Here is a 27,970-nt window from a genome sequence, read left to right as displayed (position 1 = left end):
CGAGGTAAAAGTGACACCAGTGCTTGACCCCCCCAGCCCCCCCATCCCACTTAAAGTGCAGCAGAGATTAAGTGCATAATACGACACCCCCCCCCTCCCCTCTCTCAAACATGCACGCGCGTACGCACACACACACACACACACACACACACACACACACACACACACACACACACACACACACACACACACACACACACACACACACACACACACACAGAATGTCCAAAGGATAGATGGATAACATTTAAGACAGTAATGTTCCTCAGCAGTCCTGCAAATTCAAAAGTCTAATGGCCTGGTGGTAAACGCTCTTGGCCAGTCTTTCGGTGCGGCTCTGAAGGGACCTGTACCTTCTACCTGAGGGTAGCTGTTGGAACAGATGGTAGGCAGGATGGTGGCTGTCACGCAGGATGTTATGCACTCTCCGTAGACAGCGTGTGGTGTAGATGGTACTAATCTCTGGGAGAGGCATTCCAGTGATTTTCCCTGCTGTTTTCACCACACGCTGGAGTGCCTGCTGATCTGCTTTGGAGGAGCTGGAGAACCACACTAGGAACCCATAGGTCAGAACACTGCTGATGGCACAGTTGTAAAAGTTCACCAGCAGTGGTCTGGGGATGTGGTAGCTCCTCAGCTTCCTCAGGTAGAAAAGGCGCTGCTGGGCCTTCCCAACAGCAGAGGCGATGTGGGTGCCCCAGGACAGGTCCTCCGCCAGGGTCACTCCCAGGAATTTAAAAGTCCTGACTCTCTCCACCTCCTCTGACCCGATGGAGAGGGGTTTGTGATGCTTCGGCTGTTTCTTTCTAAAGTCCACAATCATTTCCTTGGTCTTTTTGGTGTTAAGAGCAAGGTTGTTGCTGTCACACCATGAGGCTAGATGTTGCACCTCTGCCCTGTAATCCCCCTCGTCGCTGTTGGTGATGAGGCCAAGGACGGTGGTGTCGTCCACGAACTTGACGATCAGATTGGAGGGAGAGGAGGCAGAGCAGTCACTCCACTTAAAATTCAGCACACTTAAAGCTTAAAGCTTAAAGCTAAAGCCATTGAAGTAAAAATATAGGTATAAGCGTAGGGCACATAATGATAAAGTTTTCCAACTGATTGTAATATGTCTTAAATAAAATGTAAGACATATCACCAGAGTAGTACATTCACCCTTGAAGTGTTCTCTTGTTCGCCGTCCAAGTAATTCATAGAAATGTAGTAGCATACAGTATGTAAACATGTTTTTGCACTCCTCCCTGATGAAGGCCGCAGGGCCGATACACGTTGGTGATTTTTAATGAGTTTGCCCATATAATTAAGTTTTATTTTTCTTACCCCATTAATAAACTGAAGTGCCTGGACCAATGATCTTTTTCCTCCAGTCTTTTTTGTATTGTAAACTTGGTTCTTGCACACCGCCCTCAGGTGAGCCATACAGTGACTCCTGGGTGCCCGGGTGGCAGTATCTGTACTCTGTGGGGCGTGCGGTGCCCAACAACGGGGCCTTCAGCTTCGTGCCCAGCCCAGCCAAGGACCCTCACTGGAGGTGGGAGATGGGCAGCATCAGAGTTAGTCCCAGCTCAAGCACTGAGGGACAGAGGTAAGAAGGAGACTCTCTGCATACCAGGTATACAGCGCTGGCAAAAGGGAGTGCATCGGAGCAGCTCAGATTTAGGAAAGGCAATTTATGATTAAAGGTGCACTGTGTGAGATTTTTTGTTGTTTATTTTCCGGAATTTATGCTACCCATTCACTAATGTTACCTTTTTCATGAATACTTACCACCACCATCAAATTCTAAGTATTTATTATGACTGAAAATAAAGCACTTTTCATACATGAAAAGGGGGATCATCTCCATGGTCCACCATTTTGAATTTCCAGAAATAGCCATTTTTAGCTGCAAAAATGACTGTACTTGGGCCATACTAGAAAATATTTGTTTATTACTTAGTAAAAGTTCATTAAAAGATCACATTTGGCAATTGACAACACAGTTTCAATGAGCAGCATAGTTGCAGTACCTTTTTTGACCATTTCCTGCACAGTGTACCTTTAACATTAGTTCCTTTGGCACTTGTCTTGACTATGTTTTCCCACATACCTGTATGGCGTCCTCCTACAAAATAGTTTTTTTGCATAGTAGTTCTCTCCAATGACACCCCATTTTCTGAAGGCCAGTAACGCGGAGGATGTACCGTTTTTTTCTGCCTCAATCATTCTATATCCCCCCACCCCACCCCATTCAACTCACAGACTTTCTTACTTTCTTTCCTAAATGCATTAGAAGTCACATTCACCATTTCCCAATGTCAAGTGTATGAGCCTTGGAAGTGTGTCAGCGTAATTTGTCACGCCCAGTACCAAAGAGTATCCTGTCAATGGGTGTGATTATGAAGGCTGATACACTTGGAAGGATGCACACTAGACTTTGGGAAATGCCCAAAGTTAAAATAAAAAAATTATATGAATGTCTCAGAAAGCTCATAAAAGAAATGTAATCTGAATTAAGTATGGTAGGCTTTTGTGCTACGTACGATTCTGTCTACATCTTATCTATCGATCCTGATAGTGGTGTGAACGCCCTGTGGAGTGGGGCTCATGCTCTGGCCTGGCACCTGCAGCAGGCCTTCAGGGACGACTCGGCGCGCTGGGCCACTGACAAGTGCCTGTCCTGGGACACCGCAGAGGAGAAGCTGCCCGACTTTCTGTCCGAGATCCCAGACTGCCCCTGTACGCTCGCCCAAGCTCGCGCAGACACCGGCAGATACCATGTGTGTACAGTAGGACTAGTTGTACTGTACAGTACAATAGGTTTTTTTTTGCTTTATTGTTTATAATTTGGTGCTGTCTTAGCCTTAGCTATGACTGCAAAGCTGTTTTCTCATTTGGCTACGAAATTTTGTGCGCGCATCATAGGAAGATTGTGTGTAGGGGTTGTAAAGGTTGTATAAATATGTACATGTTGTATTGTATTTTGTAGGGGTACTGGAAGTATGGGTGAGCCTAGGCAGTGTTTTCTAGTGCTCTATGTTACGTTGGTGGAAAGTAAGACTGTACTAGTGTCCTCTAATTATTAGTGGTGTGCATTGGCACTGCCCTCATGATTCGATTCAATTACGATTCGGGAGGTAGCGATTCAATTTGATTTGATTTGATTTGATTCTACGATGCATTGCAATACATTACATTTCTACTGAGAGCAAAGCATATTTTTCATCAGTCATGATGAGGCAATACAAGCAGCCAGATACTGAACAGCATTTTATTTGCTGTTTTATGTATCAGTCTGACAGTTTTCAATGCTTTGAAGCAGAGATGGGACCAAGTCACTAATTTGCAAGTCGCAAGTAAGTCTCAAGTCCTTCCAATCAAGTCCGAGTCAAGGCACAAGTTACGACACATTTGACCAAGTCAAGTCCAAGTCCAAGTCGTGCCAAAGCCAAGTCAAGTCCAAGTCTTATTTTTTCCAAGTCCTTAACAAGTCACCTTGTATTCTATGTGCAATATTGACAATTACCTTTGGTCATAAATGCATTACCTCTCCACACAGCTTTGCATGTCCCCCTTCGCCAGTCATGTCCCTTACGAAAATCGACCATGGTATACCATGATTTCAGTTTTTTGAGCATGGTTCGGCATTGGTTGTTGATTTTACTAGGTTTAACTATAAATTGAACCATGGTTTACCACGGTTTATAATTATTCATTAAATTACTCTTATCTTTCATCCAACGCACATATTGGTCACAGTCCTTGGAGCAATGTGGGGTTAGGTGCCTTGCTCAAGGGCACTTCAGTCATGGATGGAGGTGTAGGGAGAGGTGGGTCTAAGGGTGGGATTCAAACCTCCAACTCTGTGATCTTCAGCCCAACTCCCTAACCATTACACCACGGCTGCAGACAAGCTTTCATGGTTTTTTTGGGTGACCATGCAACCCACAATTGATCTTTTTTTTTTTTAGCATGGTTTGTGACTATGGTTAAGGTAAATCGTTTATTTTTTCTTTCTTTCATGCATTTTTTTCACACACAAATGCAAAAAATATGATGTATTCATTGACTTGGAGCACAATTGCAAATCATTGCAAGCTAAAGCTGTCAAGTCGAGTCAAGTCTCAAGTCAATAGCGTACAAGTCGAGTCAAGTCACAAGTCATTCCTAATATTGGCAAATCAAGTATCAAGTCGAGTCATTTGTGATTCAAGTCACAAGTCAGTCCAAGTCACAAGTCACAAGTCCACATCTCTGCTTTGAAGTGCTTTTATTTAATTTAACATTCATTTGCTCCAGAAATATCCACGGAAATAATTGAAACTTGAAATAATATGCTGCATCGATCGATTATTACACTTGCCACATTGAATTGAATTGCCCTGCCCCCGCATTGTGATGCATTGCCGAATCGATTATTGTTGACACCACTAGTAGTTATCTGGCCCTAGAGTGTGGGCAATGACCGTCTGTCTGTCTCTCCGTCTGGCTGTCCACCTGCAGTGCTTTGAGTTGCCTACAGATGGCGCCAAAAACATACATCACACGCATAGAACAAGGGGGACAGGTTGCAGTTTGTGATGGCACTTGTGATGGTTTCATTATGGAAATCATTCACTACGTTTACATGATGTTTTTAATTCAGAATTAATAATTCAGAATGAAATTGTTCAGTCCAATTTACTTTGATCTTTCATTTAATTTCGAATTAAGAGGTATTTCAAAACGGAATTAAGCTTTATTCAGAATTAGATGTAGTTAATTCCGAATTACAGTAAATGTCTTATGTTGACATAGCCAGTATGGAGATTATTTCGTAATGCTAAATGGATTTTGTACTCATTTGAATAGACCGACTATGGCTGTGACATTGAGAAAGGGAGCAAGTGCACCTATCACCCCGGAGCTGTTCACTGTGTGAGAGCCATACAGGCCAGGTACAGTACAGTGTATGCTGAGTCTTTGGCTCTGGACTATAACACACACTGATCATTGAAGCATCAGTCAAAAAGTGAACAACACTAACACTAATTGGTTACAAAAAAGGTTACAAAAAACACTATTACTAAAGTTAAAAAGCCTTCATTGAACCCTGACAACATGCAATTAGTAATAATAATAATAATAATAATAATAATAATAATAATAATAATAATAATAATAATAATAATTAATAATAATATTAGTAAGTAAACTACTGATTGTAAGTCATACTGTGTATAGTATGCAGCTTAAAATGTTTGAACAAATTCAGGAACACGTACAGTTTGCATGGCAATTGTTGCAGCACACTGTTCAATAAGGGTAATCATATTAAAATGGTATTAATTCACTTATGCTAACGGAGTATTCTTGATTCAAGTCTTGATTTTGCTTTATATAGACATACATACTGTACAGTTATTCGCTCAAATGTTTCATTTTTATCTCTTTCCATATATCTGTGCTGGTCAGTACATATTTCATATTGTTTAGGCTTACTTAGTGGTAATGTGCTTTATTTTTTCAATCTTTTTTTCATGTCTTTGCGCCAGTCCTAAATACGGAGCGGGTCAACAGTGTTGCTATGACAGTGCTGGTGTCCAGGTGTTGACGGGTGACTCCATAGGGGGCAGCACGCCGGACCGGGGCCACGACTGGGGCGCTCCGCCGTACGTCCGGCCACCCCGTGTCCCCGGCCTGTCCCACTGGAGATACGACGTGCTCAGTTTCTACTACTGCTGCCTGTGGTCTGACAACTGCCAGTACTACTTCAAACACAGGCCCTCCAGCGACTGCAGAGCCTACAGGCCTCCTAAAGCAGGTACCCCCGGTCCCTCACCATTACCAATCCGCATTTACGTCCCATATTGTAGGGGAACAGTACCACAAAGTTAATGGCGAGGAGGGGTGCGTTGCTACGCAGGTCGCCAAGCCATTACTTTGTGGAACCGGTCGATCTCGAAGACTGTTATCCAGCTTATCTGCCTTTAGGGTAGGGTATTTTTTAAATCTACAAACGTATTACTGTCTGTAAAGTTCTAGGAACCATGCCAACTGCACCAGCACCTAGTGAGCACAAGAGTGAGCAAGATCGACGTTGCACTATCTGACGTGTGTAACATGTAGACGTGCCTAGAATCTTCCTTTGGAATGCTGTCCTGATTATTACATTTTCCGTAGATCATGTGCCTGATTTCTATAAATGTATCCCTTAGATACCGTCAGCATTCCAAGCAAAGATTCTGTGCATCTACATAAGTCTCACGCGTCCGATAGAAGCTGGAACAGTTCCACAGGATTAATGGTACAGTGGTGCACCATGCTTTCCTGTAGCTGATTTGAAAACAATTATTGAAATAAGAGTTGGTCCAAATTCCTCCAGAGCAATGTGAAAGACCCTTAGGCCGTTTTCAGAAACACAATGACATAATATTAGGTTTAGCGGGCAATTACTTTTAACATGGGGTTATGTAGGTCCAGAATGGAAAGCTTTTTTGAACAAATGAAATCAGCAATTAAAATGTTTTTGTGTTGACATGAGTTATCTTATCTACCATTTTAATATCCTTCATTTGAAATGCTTCAGCTTGACAAAGATACAATAAAAGCACAGAAATAAATAATGGGGTAAATACTTTTGCACCGCTCTGTAAATGCTCTGATTGTATCAATGCCAGACTATCAACAGCTAACTTACCGTATTCAAACTAGACCTTAACACTTACCATGAAAAGCTACCGTAATTCACAAGCAGAGCAGAAATTCTCTGCCTCTCAGCAAGTCACAGTTACTACACCTTAGGAATTGCCTACACCTACTGAGTGAAAATGACCGATGAGTGCTATCATACATGAGGCGGGTTATTAAGTTAAGTAGCCCTGTTACCGTTGACCTGTGCCGTTAGTCAGCGGCACTAATGCAAGCCTCTCATCTGACCTCTCCTCCACCTCCATGCAGCTGAGAGAAGGCTAAATGTTGTACGAAATATACCTTTACTGCAGTGTGATATGATGTGCATTAGGTATGTGTGTGTGTGTGTGTGTGTGTGTGTGTGTGTGTGTGTGTGTGTGTGTGTGTGTGTGTGTGTGTGTGTGTGTGTGTGTGTTTGTGTGTCTGTGTCTGTGTCTGTGTCTGTGTCTGTGTATACTCAGATTTTGCCATATGTTTACTACAATGTGCAATAATGTGTATTAGGTCTTTGTCTACGTCTTGTATCTATGTATCTATGTAAACTGTCAGACACCTTAATTTCCCTCGGGATTAATAAAAGTACTCTACTCTACTCTAGCCTCAGTTCTTGGCGACCCCCATTTCATCACGTTTGATGGCAGCACCTACACCTTCAACGGGCGGGGGGAGTACCAACTGCTGTCCTCCCCAGACAAAGGCCTGTTTGTTCAGGGCAGGACGGGACCGGTGAAACTGGAGAACGGTGGGTCCCCTTCCCTTCCCTTGCTTGCTTGCTTGCTCCTGGCTTAAGTCAAAGCGATTGGAAAGGGGATTTTTTTTTTGCCCATAAGCAGGGCTGGACTGGCCATCTGGCATGTAAAATGTAAAAAAAATAAGTATATATATATATATATTTACATTTCTGAAAATAGATGCAAAGGAGGGTGCGGGGCCCACTGGTGAGTCAGTTCTGCACCACTAATTGTGAGGGGGGCCCCGGCCCCCTTTAAGCCAAAAGTGCCCAGGCCCTATTTCTCCCCCAGTCCAGCCTTACCCATAAGCCCCGTCGCCTCTCCGGGGGCCTTGGGGCTCTTTGTGTGGCAGGCAGGCAGGCAGGCAGCGGTGTAAAGCCATTTAGGGAGGCCAGTCAAAAAGAACCAAAAAGGTCGGGTCAGGTGGCAGTCGGAAGGAGAATGAGGGAGTTTGGGGAGATGAAGGACAATTTGCCTGTCTGAGCTCATAAGGCCTTTTTTACACAATAGCAGGCGATCTGTTTAAACCACTGGAGAGATTAAGGAGAGTCCCGGCAGCAACTCTAGACAACACTAAAGCCATGATGCATTCAGGTCCGCTCACTCTGACAGCGGGACGGGAGGGAAAACGGGTCAGTTGTCCTGTCCCGTCCCGGCCCAGGGATACGGGGGGCCTAGAATTTGGTCCTCCTTACATTATATGCACTGAGAGAGGTGCCCTTTTCAGATGATCTTTGTCCCGGCCCCGGTCAAAGCTGTCAGCGATCGTGGCTGCATTTACATGGTTACTCCAGATAGTTCATTGTACCTAATGAGGTACAGTAGATAGTGTGTTGTTACTAAAAACACCAAACACCCAACAAGAACCTCGACAAAGTTGATCCAACCAGTGCAGAGTTAGCTGGTACACAGGTCTACTGGTTACTCTGATAAGTTACCTGTGTTGGAAGGAAACTGTGTTTCTTTTTTTTAGTTATGCATCATAATGTTTATGACTTAACTATGACTGTGTCATGAGACTATTATGTAAGGGTTAACGTTCGGCGAGAAGGTCGCTACCGTGGAATAGCAGCACGACAGAGAGAATCTTTAGACCCCGACGCGGAGCGGAGGGGTCTTGTTCTCTCTGAAGTGCTGCTATTCCACAAAGCGACCGACTCGCCGAAAGTTAACCCGCTTATTATATGGATATACTTAAATGATTCACACATGCGGGGACATTGCTTTAGACCTATTTAATGTTAAGATTGTTGCTGCGCAAAACAAAACAGTGCCGTTGTGGAACACCGCTAGGCAACAGCTAGGTAGGCTAGCCAGGACAACAGGTGTTGTCTATCACAGCAGCTGATTAGAGTGACAAAACCGACCCCCTGCGGAGTGATATGAAACATTCGCTTTAGCCACTGACTTGTATACAAGCCAGTGGCTTTAGCAGTGAACGTCTTGTTGCCATTGACAGCGGTAGCCAGGACAACGGGTGCTGTCTATCACAGCAGCTGATTAGAGTCTTGTTGAAAAGTCGCTTTAGCAGTGAAAAGTCTTGTTGCCATTGAGAGCGGTCTGTTATAGACCAACCCGTCCGTTATCGAAAAATAACAGACGTCCGAACGTTGGGGAGCCCCGTTGAAATGAATGGAGCATTCGACAGATGACGTCACAACCATATAATAAGACACTATAATGACATGCTTATGAAACCGACGTCAAGTAAAGTGTTACCTCTATCTCCCCTCTAAAAGGCACCCTAGCGAAGGCTACCCAGCTCACCTCTGTGGCCATGAGGGAGAACAGCTCTGACATCATAGAGGTGCGACTCTCCACAGATGGCTCAGGTGTGACTCATCATCCAGACACCTTACAGGTGCTGAGGAACCAGGAAGTGCTCTCCTTCACCGAGCAGAGCTGGATGGACCTACAAGGTGCTAACGCTGAGGCTAAATTAAATTATAAACATCTAGACATGGATCATTCCAATTTAGCAAATCACCTCATACCTGTGTCTCAAAATACTATTGAACTTTGCAGAAAAATAATGGCTGAACAAGCACACCCTTGACACCCCCTTGAAAAGGGCAGATAAAACATATGACCAAATGAAGACAATATCACAAACACAAACCACAGCAGCAATACTGCCAGTCCGTCCAAGATGCAGCACAAATTCTTTTGACTAAAACATATTGACTTCATACACTTGACCTCAGGCACTTTGGAGCTAATACCATAGCAAGTGCAGAGAGCGTTTCATGAGAACCTGCTGCGTGTTTCAAGATGTATTTGATGTTAGTGAAAGGACTTGCTCTGGAATTAATAAAAACATGGCCATAAACCCTTATTTAAGAGACGCACAGACTGTGTTGGATTTCCCGAAACATTCAACCTTGCATAAGAGTCTCGTAATTGAAGCAATTTGAACTAAATTATGTCCACAAGGCTCTTCCCTTTAAAAAGTTGTGTGCTGTAGCAACATCAAGTGTCTTTGAACAATTTCCATATGTGATCTCTGGTGCGGCTCTATGTCAGGGTTGGGAATTGGAAAGGAATTCACAGTATGATGCCCATCGCAGTGCACATGCCACGATACAATACCAGCACAATGTATTGCGATACGTGTATTATTGTGATATTGTGACATTCAACATACTGTACGTCAGTAGGCGAAAAGTGTAAAAATAGAACTTAATTACAAGTTGCGGTGCACACTCTAGTGTTATATCTCATCACATATTTGTTTTATCACAACTATTCAAACAATGTTTTATAGTGCGTTCATGTGCTCTCGTAATTATCGTAAATACCAAACGCTGACATTCGAAGCACACATGAACGCCACCGCTTCTGGTATTTACCACTGGACAACTCGTAGAAAATTTTAAGAAACGAGTTTATGAGATGATGACGCACACAACCGCTTGCTCTACTCTCGCCATGGCAACCTCTAAGTTGAAATACTAAAAAAAACGGCATTCAGTATGTTTAGACAGTCATGGTGAATGATATGGGTGGAACGGTTCACAAAATTCACGGTTCGGTTCATATCACGGTATCAAGGTCACGGTTTTCGGTTCTCTACTGTACTTTTTTTTTTGTTCATGGTAAATGGTGCACTGGGAATATTAAACCATATTTATATAACTGCAATTATAAAGTGATAATGCGCAAGTTGAATCAGCTGTGGTCAGCTGATGTGCGCTGTCTGAGCCTTCCAAATGCCCTCTTTCAAGTGGCTAATACAATCAGACTTATCACTAAATATCCTACATATGGTTTGTATAGGCTTATAATGTGAAAATGGTGTTTTTAATTGTGTCATCCTCTGATTGGTCTTATATGCTAATGTGTTAATCAGAGAGACTGGATAAGATACTCCTAGAATCTCTGCTTTACATATTTTTCTGGGCAGTACATGAATTGCGGTTTGCCACGGAATGCATTTCACGGTTCGGTATGGTGTGTGAATTGTACGGTTTCGGTTTTCGGTGCGGTTTGTACCATCCCTAGTGAATGACAGTGTCAGAAAATATACAGAATTTTTACCTTTGACTTCCTAATTCATTTGCTTGCTGTAGCTGATGAACAACAGTCTATAATCGTTTTAGTAAAAAGTCTCACTCTGGTTCACCATCTTTAATTTGTAAACAACATCAAAACAGCTCATGAACGCAACGCACTTGTAAATACCACTTCGCAACTACATAATATCTACTTCAGAAGACCACAGGAATGCACCATTATTTTACAACATTTCATTTTATTTTCTTAAGAATCGCTTTTTGGTGTCATTAATCAATTTAGTATAGAATTGCATACAGTGTGTGTATATATTCTGTATAAAATTATATACAGTATGTAATTATTTAGTGAAAAGTAGTATCACAGTATATAGTCATAGCAATTGTTTTGCACACCCCTACTCTCTACAGATGTGTTTGTGTTCTCGGGCACCCCTGGCAACGTGACCGTAATGTTCGCGTCGGGCGCCGGGGTGGAGGTGAGGGCTCGAGGGGTAACCATGACGACCACTATCCTGCTGCCCATGGAGTTCGCCAACCAGACTCAGGGGCTTCTGGGTAGGATGAATGATGAGGCGGGCGATGACCTCGTGTCCAGCGATGGGCATATCTATGACGCCGGCCAGAGCAGCTCAGAGGAACTCTTTGGCTTCGGCGCCACCTGTAAGTAACTGCCAGTCACACATGCGTGCGCGCGCGCACACACACACACACACACACACACACACACACACACACACACACACACACACACACACACACACACACACACACACACACACACACACACACACACACTCACATCCTCTCTCTCTCTCTCTCTCTCTCTCTCTCTCTCTCCACAGCAGCTGGATGAAATTTGTACTTACAAAACAAGAAGATTCAAATGGCAGGTAGCCCATGTGGTGGCCTCCACTAATCCTGTCCATACTGTATGTAGAGGGAGCATGGCAGTAATGTTAGAGGAAGCCTCTTTTTGTTTCGCACAGTGAAAGCATAGTTTGTCCTAAACAGTTGGCAGCCCTGCTGTATATCCATGTTCTTGGGCATGTTAATAACCTCTCTGGAATACAGTAAATGTGGACAGTTATATCAGAGAGAGTAGAGAGAGAGAGAGGTTCCATTGGCCCATTGTTTCCCGGTTCTATTATTGGGGGCGAAATCCCCCTTTAGGCAGACCTAGGCAGACCTGAGGACTGTTCTATTCAATGCTAGGAGCATTATGACACGCCCCTTTAGGCAGACCGGAACCTGGTCATGTTAGGTGCCCATAGCAACCTATTACAATGGCATATCTCTATACTTAAAGAATCTCTGGTTATATCTTGTCACCAGTGCATAAAAAACATCACAAAAACTACCAGGCAGTGTTTTCTGGGATTAAACTGAAAAAAGAGCAGAGTCCTTCTTAGGTACTTGAGAATGAGATCATTCACATTGATGATGTAATTATTCCATTAGTATCTAGTCACATGATCAGCTACACAGGCAGTGTTGATGATGGAGTGCACTTCGGAACGTCTGTTTTTCATGTTGCAATCCCCCAAGAGCATTTTACGGCAATCTGTTGTGTATTACAGTTGTTTTTAGATGCGTCCCACGCATCTCTATAAGAGGCTTTGGTGTCCGTCCGTCCGTCCGTCCCTCCGTCCGTCCGTCCGTCCGCCCTCCCGTGATGTGTTTCCCTCCCGTGATGCGTTTCTGAATTGTGATTCCCTCCTGTGATTCCCTCTTGTGTCCACAAGGTGGCAGTCGCTCAGTTTTGGCCTGGAGCTCATGCGTGCAAACCAACCGTGCTCTTTGCCTGTGAGAAAAACATGGCGGCACTTCCTGTTGATTTTCACATGAAAGTTTTGCTTAATTTAAAGTCCCTAAGCGACTATAAATGTTGTGGCTTCCATATATTGATGTAAAAGTGCCCCACGAAGTAATGAAGCACAACAAAGTTACTCCACATTACCATTTGACCACTCGTTTTTCTATGCTAACAGGGTAGCATGTAGCATTGTAAATGATCCAGGGAGAAAGGGGGAAATGTTGTGATTTCAGTCCGCCTGAGGCAACGATTTTCGTGGGGAAGATGACCTGCATCTCGGTGGCATTGAACCACGCCCCCGTGCCTTATTTGGCTCGCTCAGCACGTGCGTCCTCAGTCCAATCGCAATGCTTTATTTTCCCCAGACGTTTAATCGCATTTAAGTGAAAGTGCCATGTATACACATCGCAAAATAACTCTTAATCCGATCTATTTAAATCGCATTTATTAAATCGGACTTAAAAACATCATGTACACGTAGCCAATGTCTCATTGATTAGTTTATGGAACTTACGGTTTGTCTGTTACGGTCCACGAAGACAATATCCACGTGAAAACGCAAACGCCTGCAAACCACTGTTTTGACAGAAATACAGTTCACCTGTCGCCTACTCTGTTTTCTTCCCAAAGCGGCATTTAAAAGTATTCCATGAAATCCAACATCAACGTCACTTCAAATAGGTGACAGCATCATGCTCACACATGAAATAACACTTCAGTGAGGGGGGGACATCACTGCTCTCATATTAAAGTGAAAAGAGAATTTCACATTTTAGTTTATTTAATGTAGGCCTATGCAAAATTGCAAATAGCCTATTCATTGAAATCTGTCCAGAAAGGGTTGTAATGTTTGCCTGTTTTTTATGTTTGTAATTTAAAAAAAAAAAAGAAAAAAAAAAAGTGATTTAAAAAAAAAAATAGCCTAACAAAAATAGAGATTTTATGTTAAAAAAAAAATGTGATATGGGATGGACCGATGGCCCCCCTAAGCTAAATTCGCCTTAGGTCCCCACATTGCTAAATGTAGTGTAAGGGATTATTTTGAAAAGACAGTAACATGTAATCAGCAATGCATTACAGTTTTTCAGTAAATTGCCCAACACTGTTGAAATCCTATGGTACTTTTTCAAATCCAGGCTTATACAGTACATGGTAGGCTTATTGATAAATTGCCTTGACAGGTTATGAGGAGGCCAAGGGGGCGTTTGGGCAAAAAAGGTTCAGAACGGGCATAGACGGACGCATCTGTTGTCCGCCTGTCGGACTTGTTTTACTAGTCATAGTAAATATCTCAGCTCGTTTCGACGTGAACACGATAAGGGGATGTCCAAAAATGAGCCTCAAGACAAATATGAACAATGTCTTGATTTTGCTTCCCGGACAATTGACGCCTTATGGCAGCCTCCAGAGCTGATGTGTGAATTTCAAAGCATTTTAAGTCAACTTCATAGTTGTGATACTGTGCTATGTGTACAGTAAATAGATATTGTATTGTATTGTATTGTATTGTATTGTATTGTATCATATTGTACTGTATATATTCCCACTACCAATAGAGAAGAGAACACATGTTTACAGTTAAGTGACCTGGAGGCAGATGCAGTGTGAGAGTGGGGTCCAGAATTGAGTCCACGTCATTGTATGTGTATTGAGGGGAGGTGCCCTTCCAGATTACTTTGGCTAGTGCCCAGCCGGGGTACTTTTATCTTCTGCTGGATCCCTTCCCAGCCTGGATGATATAATCAGATCCCTTAACTCATATGAAATGGTGTGGGTATGGAAGCTGGATTGTGGTTTAGTGCAGCTACTCACTGAGGGTTACACTTTAGGAGATGGGCCTGCTGCCTCTTGTATTTGCCTAAGTAATTCTAACCATCTGTGTGTACTTAACCTCTGATATATTATATTATATTATATTATATTATATTATATTATATTATATTATATTATATTATATTATATTCTGTATTTTTTCTCCTGGAGAGGTATTTATTCATTTCAAATGTGACTTAAGTTTTGTTCAGAGCAGCACATTAGATATCGTACTGCTGTGAAGTGGTCAAGGTGTCTGTGTTTGAGCCAGCAAATTTGTTTTGTAACGTGTGAAGTTACTGTAGATATTGCCGTTCATCAATAACAACTTCAGAATCCCACTGAGCCGTACAGTGGCCACCTTTAAAAACATAACTATGTTAACTTTGCTACAGTTTGTGCTTGGGTGGCTATTCCTTGGTTTTGCTTTTCACAGTCCTCCTTATAGTATCTGTTTCCTTCAACAGGGGCGATAGCCAATGAGTCGAGTCTGTTCACCTACGACTCTGCCTATCTGACGGATCACTACCTCCATGTCTCCAAACACGACCCTGACTTTGTTCCAGTGTTTTCCCCGCCTGAGGATCCCAGCGACCAGCTGTGGAGTGACATGACCAGGATCTGCTTTGGCGACGGAGCTAGCTTCTGCAAATACGACACCTTGGTCACTGGCAGCCTGAACACGGGCAACGCCACCATCAGTGCCGTCCGTACCCACATGGCTCTGGCCAATGACCTCTCGCCAGGTGGGTTCTCAATATAAAGAGGAGAAAAACCTGCACTCACGAGCCGAGTCTCATTGTTTACTTATCATTTACTACCATGTTCACATGCAGTCCATATGGCGATTTTACCAAACTTGTGTAGGCATGTATATTTTTTACTATATATCTTTTTTCTGTGGGCCCACAGGTACAGGAACAGGGTAAATCATCTATACTTGCACACTTCTTCTGCTTCAATTTCAGTCACTTTTTAGCCCACCTTATGTTACTCACTTCATTGTTGGTTCCACTCGGTGAAAAAATATCAGTTTTAGTTTGGTAACTCTTAAGAGTTGAAATTAGCTCCATTCAGGTAACACTGGGACCCACTCAACATAGTTGAAATTACTGGCTACCTGCAGAATTTTACTCCATGTTAGAGAAATTTGACTCTTCACAGTGTTTTAAAATCAAGCTTACTCTGAAATTTTGAGACCACATTTTCACTGCGTAGATATTGTCTTCTGAGTCAAAAGACCTCTCACCCACCAGGGAGGTTCACATGGCATTGATGCTCCCTGGTAAAGGTTCTTGATCTTACATCAAAGTCCTGTAACGAAAAGAAGGATGATGGTGGTGGTTCTGGATATGGGACTTGACATGTCTGGTCCACATACCTTACTATGGGTTCTGAACCGTGGTCTCGGGGAATCTGTCAGGCGTGGACAAAGGGGTCACTTGTTCCGGGCCCAAGGAGAGATAGGGGCCCAGAATTGGATCCTCATTACATTGTATGTAATGGGGTTTGGGGCCCGTTCAGTTGTCTTTGTCCCAGGCCCAGCCAAAGCTGTCAGCAGCACTGCGTGATCTTTTACATACAGTAGATTCTTGAGCTCTGCTCAGCAGCAGGTCAGCCCAGGTGCAGTAAGTTCAGATTGATAGTGATGATGGTTTGTAGGGCTGCACGATTATGGAAAAAATCATAATCACGATTATTTTGGTCAAAATCATGATCACGATTATTAATCACGATTATTGATTTTTGCAGATTTTTTTGAAAATTGTAACAAGATGAAATATAACCAAGAAGAAATTACATACGGGAAGAGCAAAATAAAATTAATTGTAATAATTATGTAAAGGCAATAGCATGAAACTTAAGTGGACAGATTTCTGGCCAGAAACACCAGCCTGTCAGTATGTTCTGGCTTCAAGGACGCTCTCAAAAGTAGGTCACTATTGCCACGATTAAATCACGATTAAAATCATGAGTTCGATTTCACTATTTTATCACGATTTTGATTATTTTTCGATTAATTGTGCAGCCCTAATGGTTTGTGATAAAAGAGGAGAGAAGGGGGTGGACTGGAGAGATGATTTTTGCCTGAACCTGACGCAAGGCATTCATCTCTATGTAGGACACAAAGCATCACTCAAAACACATGCTCGCCTTCTGCACCCTGCCACAGGATGAAAAATGAGCCAGCGTACGGTATCTCAACGCTGCATAACTCTTGTCTGTTGTAATGCATGCGTGCATGTTGACATGTTGGACCAGAGTCTTGGCTCCTCTCGTTTGACCTCAGAGGTGAACACTCCTGCTGGCCTCATAGAGTGTTTGTCCATCTCTGTATTGTTTCCACCTGTGCACAGACCTGGACTCGTCATCTGGCATACGGGGCATTTTCCAGTAGGACAACGGTCCTCAGCGGCAGATGCTGTTGGGTTTAATTGTATTTTTCTTAGAGACCAGCAGACAATTTACAAAGGGGCACATAAGAATGCCCAGACTTTTTAAAAAGATTTTTGTTTGGTCTTTTTCGACTTCATGTGATAGGACAGTGTGAGTGGTGGACAGGAAGCGAATTGGGAGAGAGACTGAAAGGGGTCTGCTAAGGACCCGTGCCGGGAATCGAACCCGGGTCAGCCACATGGCAGGCGAGTGCCCTACCGGTAGGCCGCGGCAGGGCCAAGAATGCCCAGACTTTTTTGATGCCAGGCCACCCCTGCCTGTGGACATTAGGAGTCTGATTCCTCTCCGTATATCTTCTTGGAATTGGACTTGAGAGCCGTGTTCTTAAGATCAGATCAGATTAACAGCAAATCCTTTTTTTGAAAGCCTTGAACAAAAGTTAAATACAAAATCATGTATCCCCGAAGCCCACTGTGGCCCGATTTTCCTCCAGTGAAGGAAGGATATTATTCATGAATCTGGCAGAAATCAGAATATCAGTTATGCTCCAATACATCCAGCTCAGCTTGAGTTGCTTTCTAAAGCACATCGTGTCAGAATCGATTTACCTCAATGGCAACAACAATACAACAACTGCTGTACTACCTGTACTGCTAATATTACTACTCCTGGTCCTACTACTACTACTACTACTATTACTCCTAGTTACTCCTGCTTCTACTATTACCACCAAGGCATATGAGTTTTTTGGGTAACACTTTACTTGAAGCCCATTCTATGGTGCATTATGAGCGTATTTATAATGAATTATAATGCACATCATGATTAGTCACAATACATTATGGCTACACTCATAATGCTTCATGAATGATGTATTATAATGAGTGAATGATGTATTATATCAACAGCTATACTGCCCTACAAAGCAAAAAGGCAGTAACTGCGCAGAGCTGAAAACTGAGTCAGTTGACTTTAAAATGATGCTGCAATCCAGTATAAGTGGTTTTTGGGATATTACTGATATGTGACAGTTTTGTTACTTTATATTACCACCCTTTTTCCAAATCAATCATTTTATTTATCTGTAGACTTTGATATATATGGCATTAAAGTTATAGTTAGTCATTTTAAACAGCAATGCAGTTACTGCCTTTTTGCTTTGTAGGGCAGTATAACTATACAGCTAGCTTATTATGCCTTAAATATAATATAAATGAATAAATAACACCCTTGTTTTTATAATGCATAATAATGTAAGATTATGTACTAGTCTACTAGTGTAATTGCATCAGTAAGAGTACTACTGTACCTCTCCTTCATGCATCTCTGTCTGTGTCCCCTATTCTTGTGTACAGTTAGTGTAATTACATCAGTAAGATGACTAACTTCCTCTCCTTCATGCATCTCTGTGTGTGTCCCCCATTCTTGTGTGCAGTGGTGGCCTGTGGCTTCCTGGCTGCGCCGGCGCGGGGGGAGAAGCAGGGCTCCGTCTACCTGGAGGGCTCCCAGGTGAGCTTCACCTGCCCCAGCGCTCACGTGCTACTGGGCTCCCCGCTACGCACCTGTCAGGACAACGGAGAGTGGTCAGGCGACATCACACACTGCGTCTCAGGTAACCATGCTCAGCCTCTCTCTCGCAATCAGAGTTACAATCAGAATTATACGTAAATGACCAGGGCAGGACTGGTTTGTCTGGCATACTTGGCAAGTCCCGGTGGGCCCACGTCCATTTTGAGTACCCCAGGTCTGTCATTAAAAATATATTTTTTTAGCAATGATAATTGTAATTGATTGTGTGTAATTGTGTGTGTCAATGAGACATTCAGTCAAAGACATTGATTTCTCTGCATAATGCCCACTCTTACATTTATCTATTCATCCATTTACAGTATATAGTCGCACTACCGTGAACATGAATGGCCCTTTGGGACAAATTAAAGTTAATCTACGTATCTATCTACGGAGGATCACAGATGATACTCTGAATCAACTTTTGTTTTGAAAAGCAAATAAAAGTTTTATGTACATACTACTACCAGGGATGTTTTAGTTGTTTGTCTATCATGGATGGAAAGCTTGAGAAGCTGTGAACAATTTTACAGGAAACAGATTTTGGAAATTGGTTTTGAGTCCAGTGATTGCTGCTTATTATTGTGTTTTTCACTGTCATGTTTTTACTGTAGCCAACAACAGCAAGCGAGCAATTTTGGATGCATGGCCCAAGCCAAATGCTATTGGGGGCTATCAATAGCTCAGGAAGTCCAGGGGTGAATTTCTCGAAACCATAGTTTCTAACCACTTTAGCTACTTTGTTGTTTGCAAAGCAATATCCCATTGGCAACTACCAAAGTTTCTAACAGGCTAACAACTACGCTTTCGAGACAGGAAACCCTGATATCCTGAGTGAGAACTGAGGGCCCAAGGCTGCATCTCACTCCCCGTGGACCCACTCATTGAGGGAGGTGTACTTGTGTGCGGTAACTCTTCTGATGTGTCAAACACTTTGAGTTTCCTCAGAGCTGAGAAGTGGCGTGTAAATACAGTCCATTTCCTACAACATGCCACGTGGTTTGGCTGCATCAGTGTCTGAGCTCCGCGGCCAAAACCTCCTCTCTCTCTCTCTCTAGTTAGTGTGTCTCCGCAAATTCAGGACGTTTTGACTGACTGGGTTGCCCTTTGTAGTATCAACCAAAAGAGGGCAGTGTTTCTTCCTTCAGGAAGACCCTGTGCATCTTGTCAGTTGGAATCAGAGTACTGTTGCTGAGGCCTGTCCTTGAACGCCTGTGTCCTCCCCTCCCTGGCGGGCCTGTGCCACAGGCTACAAAACAGCCTCCACTGTACTGTACGCCTATTAACTTGTCTTGCTCCTAAACCATGCCTACCATGTCGTTTCAACTTAGCTTTCCCATGTCCTCAAGATGAGGTCAAAGTTAAGTGAAACTCACCGGCTGGCTTTGGTAAAACTCTGTTATCTTCTTTCAATTATGCTAGCTCTCTCTGAGCACTCGCTGTCTTTGTAGTGTAGTGCTAGGCCCATCAGCTCTCTCTCTTTCTTTCTTTCTTTCTCTCTCTGTCTCTCTCTGTCTGTCTCTCTCTCTCTCTCTCTCTCTCTCTCTCTCTCTCTCTCTCTCTCTCTCTCTCTCTCTCTCATATCTTGTATTTTTGGAAGGATACCATCTGCAGGTAAGGAAAGAGTGTTGTAGTAGGATGATCTTGTTTTGGGTCCATCAGTGCTCTCTCTCTCTCTCTCTCTCTCTCTCTCTCTCTCTCTCTCTCTCTCTCTCTCTCTCTCTCTCTCTCTCTCTCTCTCTCTCTCTCTCTCTCTCTCTCTCTCTCTCTCTCATCTTGTGTTTGTGGAGGGATACCATCTGCAGGTAACGAAAGAGGGTTGTAGTTGGATGATCTTGTTTTGCTTTTCTGGATTTATTGGGGATGAAGTTTTCTCATTACGCAAGGCTTGTTATTTTGCAACTCAATTATGCAAAAGCCCTAAAACAAAGAACATGCGGCCCATTATGCTCATAAATAATCTGAACTCATTCAGAAAAACTACAGGCCAGTCACATACACATAAACTCACACACAGACAACAATAGCATGCATCTAGCAATAGCATGCATCTACAAAACATTCACATGCACAGTATGTGAGTGTAAGTGTGCACATACACAAAAACACAATATTCTCTCACACACAGCCACAGACAAAAAAAACCACATACACACACACACACACACACACACACACACACACACACACACACACACACACACACACTCGCACACTTAGAAGGAGAGCGAGAGAGATGGTATATACTACTGTGTTGTAATAAGAGATTCAGATGCCACAGTTAAGTGGGCAGTGAAGTGCCACAGTTAAGTGGGCAGTGTCTTCTCTGTTTGTGTGATAATATCAGATACCGTAAACAACAGTCAGTACAGATCTAGATGATGACAAACCTACCTGGGATGCCACACACACGCCTGAAGCTTTTAATACACACACACACACACACACACACACACACACACACACACACACACACACACACACACACACACACACACACACACACACACACACACACACACACACACACACACAGAGGGCCGCTGACAGCTTTTGACTGGGCTCAGGACAAAATCATCTGAAAGGGCCCCCCCTCACAATGCATTCAATGCTATGAGAGCCTAACTCTGGGCCCCATCTCTCCTTGGGCCCGGAGCAACTGACCCCTTTGTCCCCTCCTGTTGGCTTCCTTGCACACACACACCACAACACACACACTCACTTCCTGTTCGACTAGTGTACTGAGTGCAGGTGTCACATCTGAGCTGTTGACAGATGCATTACTGGGTAATAACCACTTGGCTGACATTTCAACCTTTTATCTTTTTTTTTGGCCGTTTGGTGTCGTGTTTTTCTTGGCAAGATCGGGGCCTCGTCCTCTTCAAAGCCTTCGGCTGAGCCGCCATGCCTCATTAGTTCGATTTAAAGTAGAGAAATAATCCTCCCGTGTCTCTCGAGCAATCGTAAATGTCTGGCAGTAAGGTTGATATAGCAATCACTACTGTCCCCTCCCCTCCAGCGTCCACTGTGTAAAGCCGTGCCGTTGTTAACCAGGTATGGAAGATTACCAAGCCTGGGGTGCATTTCTGGAAAGCGTAGTTGCTAACTATGTTAGCTACTTTGTTGGTTGCAATGCAACTTCCCATTGGCAACTACCGAAGATGCTAACTGCTAACAACTACGTTTTCGAGAAATGCACCCCTGGACTAGTAATCTGGCATACAAGGCATTTCCACGTGGGCCAACAGTCCTCAGAGGCCAATGTTTTTTGTTTTTTTTTACTTTAGAAAGACTGTGCCACAAATTGGAGGGGAGGGGGTATCTTTTTTGTTCGCAGTCCAGCCTGGACATCACAGTTAATATGGCAATGGCATCCACGTAAGGTAAAGTACAGGAGATTGAAACGTGTTTCATTTATGTTTTACTTTCAAAGTTTTACTTTCACGCCTTTGGCGGCATACAGACATGTGGATACAATTTTTAATTTATGTACCTACCTACTACGTACCATAAATTATCCGAATGCTGTCTTTTTTTTTAGAAAACAGTACAAGAGCAGGTGGCAGTGTAGTGAAAGACATGGTACAGTAAATCAAGAAGATCTCAAACAGATGGGTAACACCTTGATGGACTAAGAGAAAAGGAGAGAACTTGAAGTAGCAGAAAAGTAAAGATTATAATGCTTTGGGTAATGGGTATGCAGGTGAAACATGATCCCATGAGGCAATCGAACAGGGGCGAACAGGTGCGAAGCGAAAAAGATTAGACAAGTTTAATCCTATGCAAATGAGGAGCCTGTTACGACTCATAGGGTTTTCACACCTGGTCCCCTTCAGCCATTTAAGTGAACTCCTCAGACCTGTGACTCAGCATATGTGAACGCTTGAAAGTGTACCCAGACCCCTTGGAAGTGAACCGTACTGAGACCTTTATTGACGTGGTCTCAGTACGGTTCACTTATGAGTTCTGACAAGTTACACTAGTGACCAGGTGTAATCACTTAAGAAGGGCTCTAGACTCATCCACTGCATTTTTTAAGTTTTTAAGTTTCAATTTCCAGTTGTTTTTTAATACAGCTCCTTCTCAGACTAACTGTACTGAAGCCATTGTGCTGGTCAGCATTCAGTCTTGGTGCAGCACAATGAAACATGTAGTTCACTACAATAGAAAGACATAGAATCGTACACACTACACGACCAATTTGTGGGGACAAACAGTATCTGAATATGTGAGAGGCCTTAAAGGAGAATTCCAGACATTTTACAAACATATCTCATCTGTTTGAGGCCAAAGGAAGTCGGCCAAAGGGGAAATCACACAAAATGTTGCACTAAGTTTGCCTCTTGTGTGCATTTCCAATGAAAGCTGGATAAATCAGGCAAGCGTTTAACCCTCTCTTAAAGGTACACTGTGTGAGATTTTTAGTTGTTTATTTCCAGAATTCATGCTACCCATTCACTAATGTTACCTTTTTCATGAATACTTACCACCACCATCAAATTCTAAGTATTCATTATGACTGGAAAAATTGCACTTTTCATACATGAAAATATTAGTTTATTACTTAGTAAACTTTCATGAAAAGATCAAATTTGGCAATAGGCAGCCCCGTTTCAATGAGCAGCATAGTTGCAGTACCTTTTTTGACCATTTCCCGCACAGTGTCCCTTTAAAGCAGCTAATAGATTTAGATATAATACATCAGACATAAACAAACCACCAAAAGAGAAGATAAACAACCAGGTGCAGCCATACGTAGTATCCCACGCCTCAGTGCAGCTGTACACAAGAGACTACTTCTGAGAAAATGTTTTCGTAATTAGATATACATGTGCTCAAACCCTACATATCCTTGAGGTATAACTTGTCTCAGTGATAAGCTTCCAACAGTTGATAAATGACGTCTGCCAAACGCATGTCTGTGCAATGATTACAAAATGCCCCGTAGTATGTTCTACCTGTCCCCATTCCAGAACAGGGATTAATGCCAAACCCTATTTAAATCTGCTCAGTCAATCATAACCCGTGAAATTTCACTTATGTGTTTGTCACTGAACCTGCAGAGCGAGGTGTTAACAATAATGGAGCATCATGCGATAGTTCTGTCAGGGCCATGTCATCAAGACACATCCAACAATGCCATGTTGGTCATGTTTGTTTTAAGAGCGCTTTGTGGACTCAAAAGTGATTTATTCGAGGTGTGAAAACTTATTCAAGAAAAAACAAAAAGGAAAACCTGCACAGCATTTTGCCATTGTTGCCTGATAAAGTTTGGAATGCCAAAACGTGCTTCAGTCTTTTTTTAAAAGGGTTAATGTAAGCTAGCCAAGGCAATGCAAGCTTTTTGTTTTTGGTAATTCAGAGTGCCTTGTCATTGTTGCTTGCTCTTTTCTTGGGCAGGATGTGCTGCCAAGCTTTAAATTGAGGCTATTTTTACTCTGAGGATGCTACTGTTTCTGATCTGTCTTGAGCTCATGGAAAACCATGGGACTTCCTCTTTCCTCTTAAATGTGTGTTTTCCAATCAGACATGTATCAATTAATTTCATTTAAAAAGACCTTCATCAGGTCTTTCTCACTTCAAACCATCTAGGGTTGCCTGGTTCACTCTGGAGACTGCCTACTGAATTTCTCGTAGCGGATGTTTGGCTTACGATTCCCAACAACCGTTTATTGGCTGTTACAAATACGTATATCATTTGATGTATACGTAGCCCATAGACAATCGTGTCAGTTGTATTCAAACAAACTGTAAACTTCCCTTTGTTGAGTAATCCGCATCATCCCCTTTCCACCCCTCCCCGCTTTGGAATGGCTCCCTACCTCAGGCTAGCGCTTTAGGAGGAGCGTCCATGCTCTCTGTCAGATTGCTAGGGTTGTTCAAAGCAGTATGGGATTTCCCATGCCACGTCTAGAGTGCCTCAAACTCACTACTAAGAAACACCTTGGATCTCTGAGTTGCATCAGACGACTATTCAGAACTCTCCACCCAAGCAGCACTCCTGAGGGATATCCTTTGAGTATTGAAGACGTGCATGTTCACCTTTCTTAACCTTTTCATGGTTGCACTGTAAATACACCAGGGGCCTGCATTTCTATCTTACCAGCGCTGGCTGTGTGAGTAAAGGTCTTCCTTACTGGATCGTGAACAGCACAAGTAATCTAATCACAAAAGTTTCCAGTCTACAGAGTTTACATGCATTGCTACAGACAGTTTTGTGTTTTTAAGACAGGGTTTCCCAAACTTTTCCGACTTGGGGCCTAATCGAAATGGTCACAAATGTTTGGTGGTCACCTCTGACACAATAATAAATAAAACTCAAATATATCAACAGTAGCACAGCCGTGGGCTAGTGGGCAGCCATGGCCTAGTGGTTCAAGAGTTGGTCTTTCAATCTAGGGGTGGGCAGCCATGGCCTAGTGGTTCAAGAGTTGGTCTTTCAATCTAGGGTCCCCCCTGACCTCTCCCTACATGTCCAACCATGGCTGAAGGCACCTTGGGCAAGGCAACAACCCCACATTGCTCCAGGGAATGTAACCAATACGCTGAAAAATAATAACTGTAAGTCGCTTTGAATAAAATGAGAGAGTCAATTAAATGTAATGTAATGTAACACTTACTGTATGATTTAAATTTTTTGAATATAATTTCAAGGACCACTTGAAATACCTTAATGGCCCATCAGTGGGCCCTGGCCCACAGTTTAAGAATCAAAGTTCTTCTAAGAGATAGGCATAACCTAATATCATACATCAGTTGGCTTAGCTCTGCTCTAACGATCTACACAATGAGAAGTTCTCCCTCTCCGCAAGACTGCCTCCCTTTTACTGTTTATGCATCATTGGACATTATTCTTTCACAAAGCGGTATGTGCCAGGATATTTGAAAGAGATAGTCATTGTTTTAAGATATTCCAATAACTATTGTGGTCTAATATGTATCGTTAAGTCTTGCTCACCTCGCTTCGTATATGAAGGGTTTATTTGCAAAACGGTGTATCTCCATTTTGTAGAATGTTGGGAAATTGACCTTTTGTATTGGGCATTCCATTGAATTGCATTGCAAAATGCATTTTATATAGGTTAAAAAGGTGTTCTCAAAATATTTGAATGGTAAGATTGCACACATAGGTGATAGGCCCTATGAACAATCTTTTTCAATAATAAAATACAAAAGTAAAAAAATGGAGATACACCGTTTTGCAAATAAACCCTTCATTTCTTCCTGTCTTTCTTTCTTTCTTTCTGTCTTTCTTTCTTTTTCTTTCTTTCTTTCTCTCTACCCTTCTATGACAGCGTGCTCTCTCCCTCTGTCTCTTTGTCACTCTGTCTCACTCACTCACACACACACACACACACACACACACACACACACACACACACACACACACACACACACACACACACACACACACACACACTAGTTCTCTATCTTTTTCTGACATTTACTCACACTTAATGCTCTCCTACCTTTCCCTCTCTCTTTCTTCATTTCTCTCTCTTTCTCTCCCTCTCTTTCTTTTATGTTTTACGCACTGGGCTGTGCCTCCTCCTCCTCCTCCTCCTCCTCCTCCTCCTCCAGTATGTAGGTGAGCCTGTGTGAGAGATAAGATCACACAGGGGCACTCATCTCTCCAGACCGTGACGATTACACTACCCAAACCCAGATAGCAGGCACCGATTACACATCCCAACACCCAGATAGCACACGCTGCAGCTGCTGCCATAAACTGCCATCAGGGCCACTTTGGACAGCTTTGGCTGGGCCCTGGACAAAGTCATTTGAAAGCCCCCCACCCCTGCCGTGGCTTAACAGTAGGGCACTCGTCTACTATGTGGCCGACCCGGGTTCAATTCCGGCCCGGGTCTTTTGCCGACCCTTCCTCGTCTCTCCCCCAAACGTTTCCTGGCTCTCTCTCAAACTGTCCTGTCACTAATAAAGTGTAAAACACCAAAATAATATCACCAAAAATAACACCAAAAAGCCCCCCACCCCATACACCTATGCAGTGTAATGAGGACCCAGCTCTGGGCCCCCCCTCTTTCTGGGCCTTGGACAACCGACCCCTTTTGCTCTGGCCCTGTTGGCTTCCCCGCTGCCATGATGGAGGAAGAAATGAGATCAAGCACTCTCTCCCCTATCACGTCCTTAAGCTGCATTCCACCATTCCTCTCACCCGTTCTCTGTCTCTATCTCTCCCTCTCTCTGATGCCCTCTCGCTGATGTGCTTTCTTTCTTTCTTTCTTTTTGTCTGTCTGCCTCTCTTTCTCTCTTTCTTTCTTTCTTTCTTTCTCTCTCTCTCTCTCTCTCTCTCTCTCTCTCTCTCTCTCTCTCCCTCTCACTCTCTCTCTCTCTTTCTCTCTCTTTCTGACAGAAGAAAACAGTTCAGAATGTCATACACACATGAACTCTTCACTCCAAAACTGCTAATGAAAAAAAAGACATCTATTGCAAAAAAAAGAAAATGAAAACAAACAAAAGAAGACTAGGGGAGTGAGTGTGTGTGTGTGTGTGTGTGTGTGTGTGTGTGTGTGTGTGTGTGTGTGTGTGTGTGTGTGTGTGTGTGTGTGTGTGTGTGTGTGTGTGTGTGTGTGTTTGTGTGTGTGTGTGTGTGTGTGTGTGTGTGTGTGTGTGTGTGTGTGTGTGTGTGTGTGTGTGTGTGTGTGTGTGTGTGTATGTCTGTGTGTGCGCACGCGCATGTGTGTTTGTGTGTGTGTGTGTGTGTGTGTGTGTGTGTGTGTGTGTGTGTGTGTGTGTGTGTGTGTGTGTGTGTGTGTGTGTGTGTGTGGTGCCCATTAGATGCCCTTTGCGGCTCTCTGCTCCTCTCGATGCTGTTTTCATACACTGAGGTGACAGCGCTAAGGGCTGTCTGGTGTGCATGCTGATGTCTGTACAGTGTGTGTGCGCGCAATGTGCATGTACTGAAAAATCTTCAAGTCAGTGTGTGTGGCGCAGTGAGTGTCTGTCTGCATTTGTGTGTCATGTACTGTGTGTGTGTGTGTGTGTGTGTGTGTGTGTGTGTGTGTGTGTGTGTGTGTGTGTTTGTGCAGGTACTTCAAGCTAGTGTGTGTGGTCAAGGGGGGAGAGCCTGTAGTTTACAGTCTAGTGTGTCTTTTCAGTGCATGTGTGTATGTGTATCCATGTGTGTGCAATGCATGCCCTTTTATGTCTCATAAATGTATGAGTGTGTGTTTCTTGTGTCAGCCGGGTACACAGCCTTGGGGCATGACGGGAGAAGAGTACCATGAACCAGTGCTAGAGTGTGTAAGCTAGTAGGTCAAGGCCCTAGACACCTGTCCTCAAGACCAACAGTGGTGCACCCAAACAGCCTGTAATACCCTCACTCACTGCTCACGGCCCTGCTTTAACATGTGCATTTTGTCCTTTGTTGGTATGAAGTCTAGTCGCCTTAGGAATAAACAAGTGCATGCTTTCTCTCTCTTAAAGAGGCACAATGTAGGATGACGTTGTTGCGCGGT

At 43.3% G+C, this 27,970-nt stretch overlaps 1 protein-coding gene across 1 annotated transcript in view; it reads left to right on the top strand.

The window, feature by feature from the left end:
- The window catches only part of susd2 (sushi domain containing 2), a 47,608-nt gene that overhangs the window by 5,456 nt on the left and 14,182 nt on the right, over nucleotides 1-27,970 (top strand). The window contains exons 5-13 of the mRNA XM_063195420.1: nucleotides 1,414-1,588; nucleotides 2,561-2,762; nucleotides 4,834-4,919; nucleotides 5,517-5,785; nucleotides 7,253-7,396; nucleotides 9,125-9,304; nucleotides 11,309-11,560; nucleotides 14,993-15,271; nucleotides 18,358-18,534. Of these exons, the coding sequence (XP_063051490.1) occupies nucleotides 1,414-1,588; nucleotides 2,561-2,762; nucleotides 4,834-4,919; nucleotides 5,517-5,785; nucleotides 7,253-7,396; nucleotides 9,125-9,304; nucleotides 11,309-11,560; nucleotides 14,993-15,271; nucleotides 18,358-18,534 (1,764 nt within the window). The remainder of the gene's footprint in view (nucleotides 1-1,413; nucleotides 1,589-2,560; nucleotides 2,763-4,833; nucleotides 4,920-5,516; nucleotides 5,786-7,252; nucleotides 7,397-9,124; nucleotides 9,305-11,308; nucleotides 11,561-14,992; nucleotides 15,272-18,357; nucleotides 18,535-27,970) is intronic.

The sequence above is a fragment of the Engraulis encrasicolus genome, chromosome 3 (genome assembly GCF_034702125.1).
Source record: "Engraulis encrasicolus isolate BLACKSEA-1 chromosome 3, IST_EnEncr_1.0, whole genome shotgun sequence".
Lineage (NCBI taxonomy): Eukaryota > Metazoa > Chordata > Actinopteri > Clupeiformes > Engraulidae > Engraulis > Engraulis encrasicolus.
The sequence above is the reverse complement of the archived record's forward strand: the minus strand, read 5'-3'. Positions and strand labels throughout refer to the sequence as shown.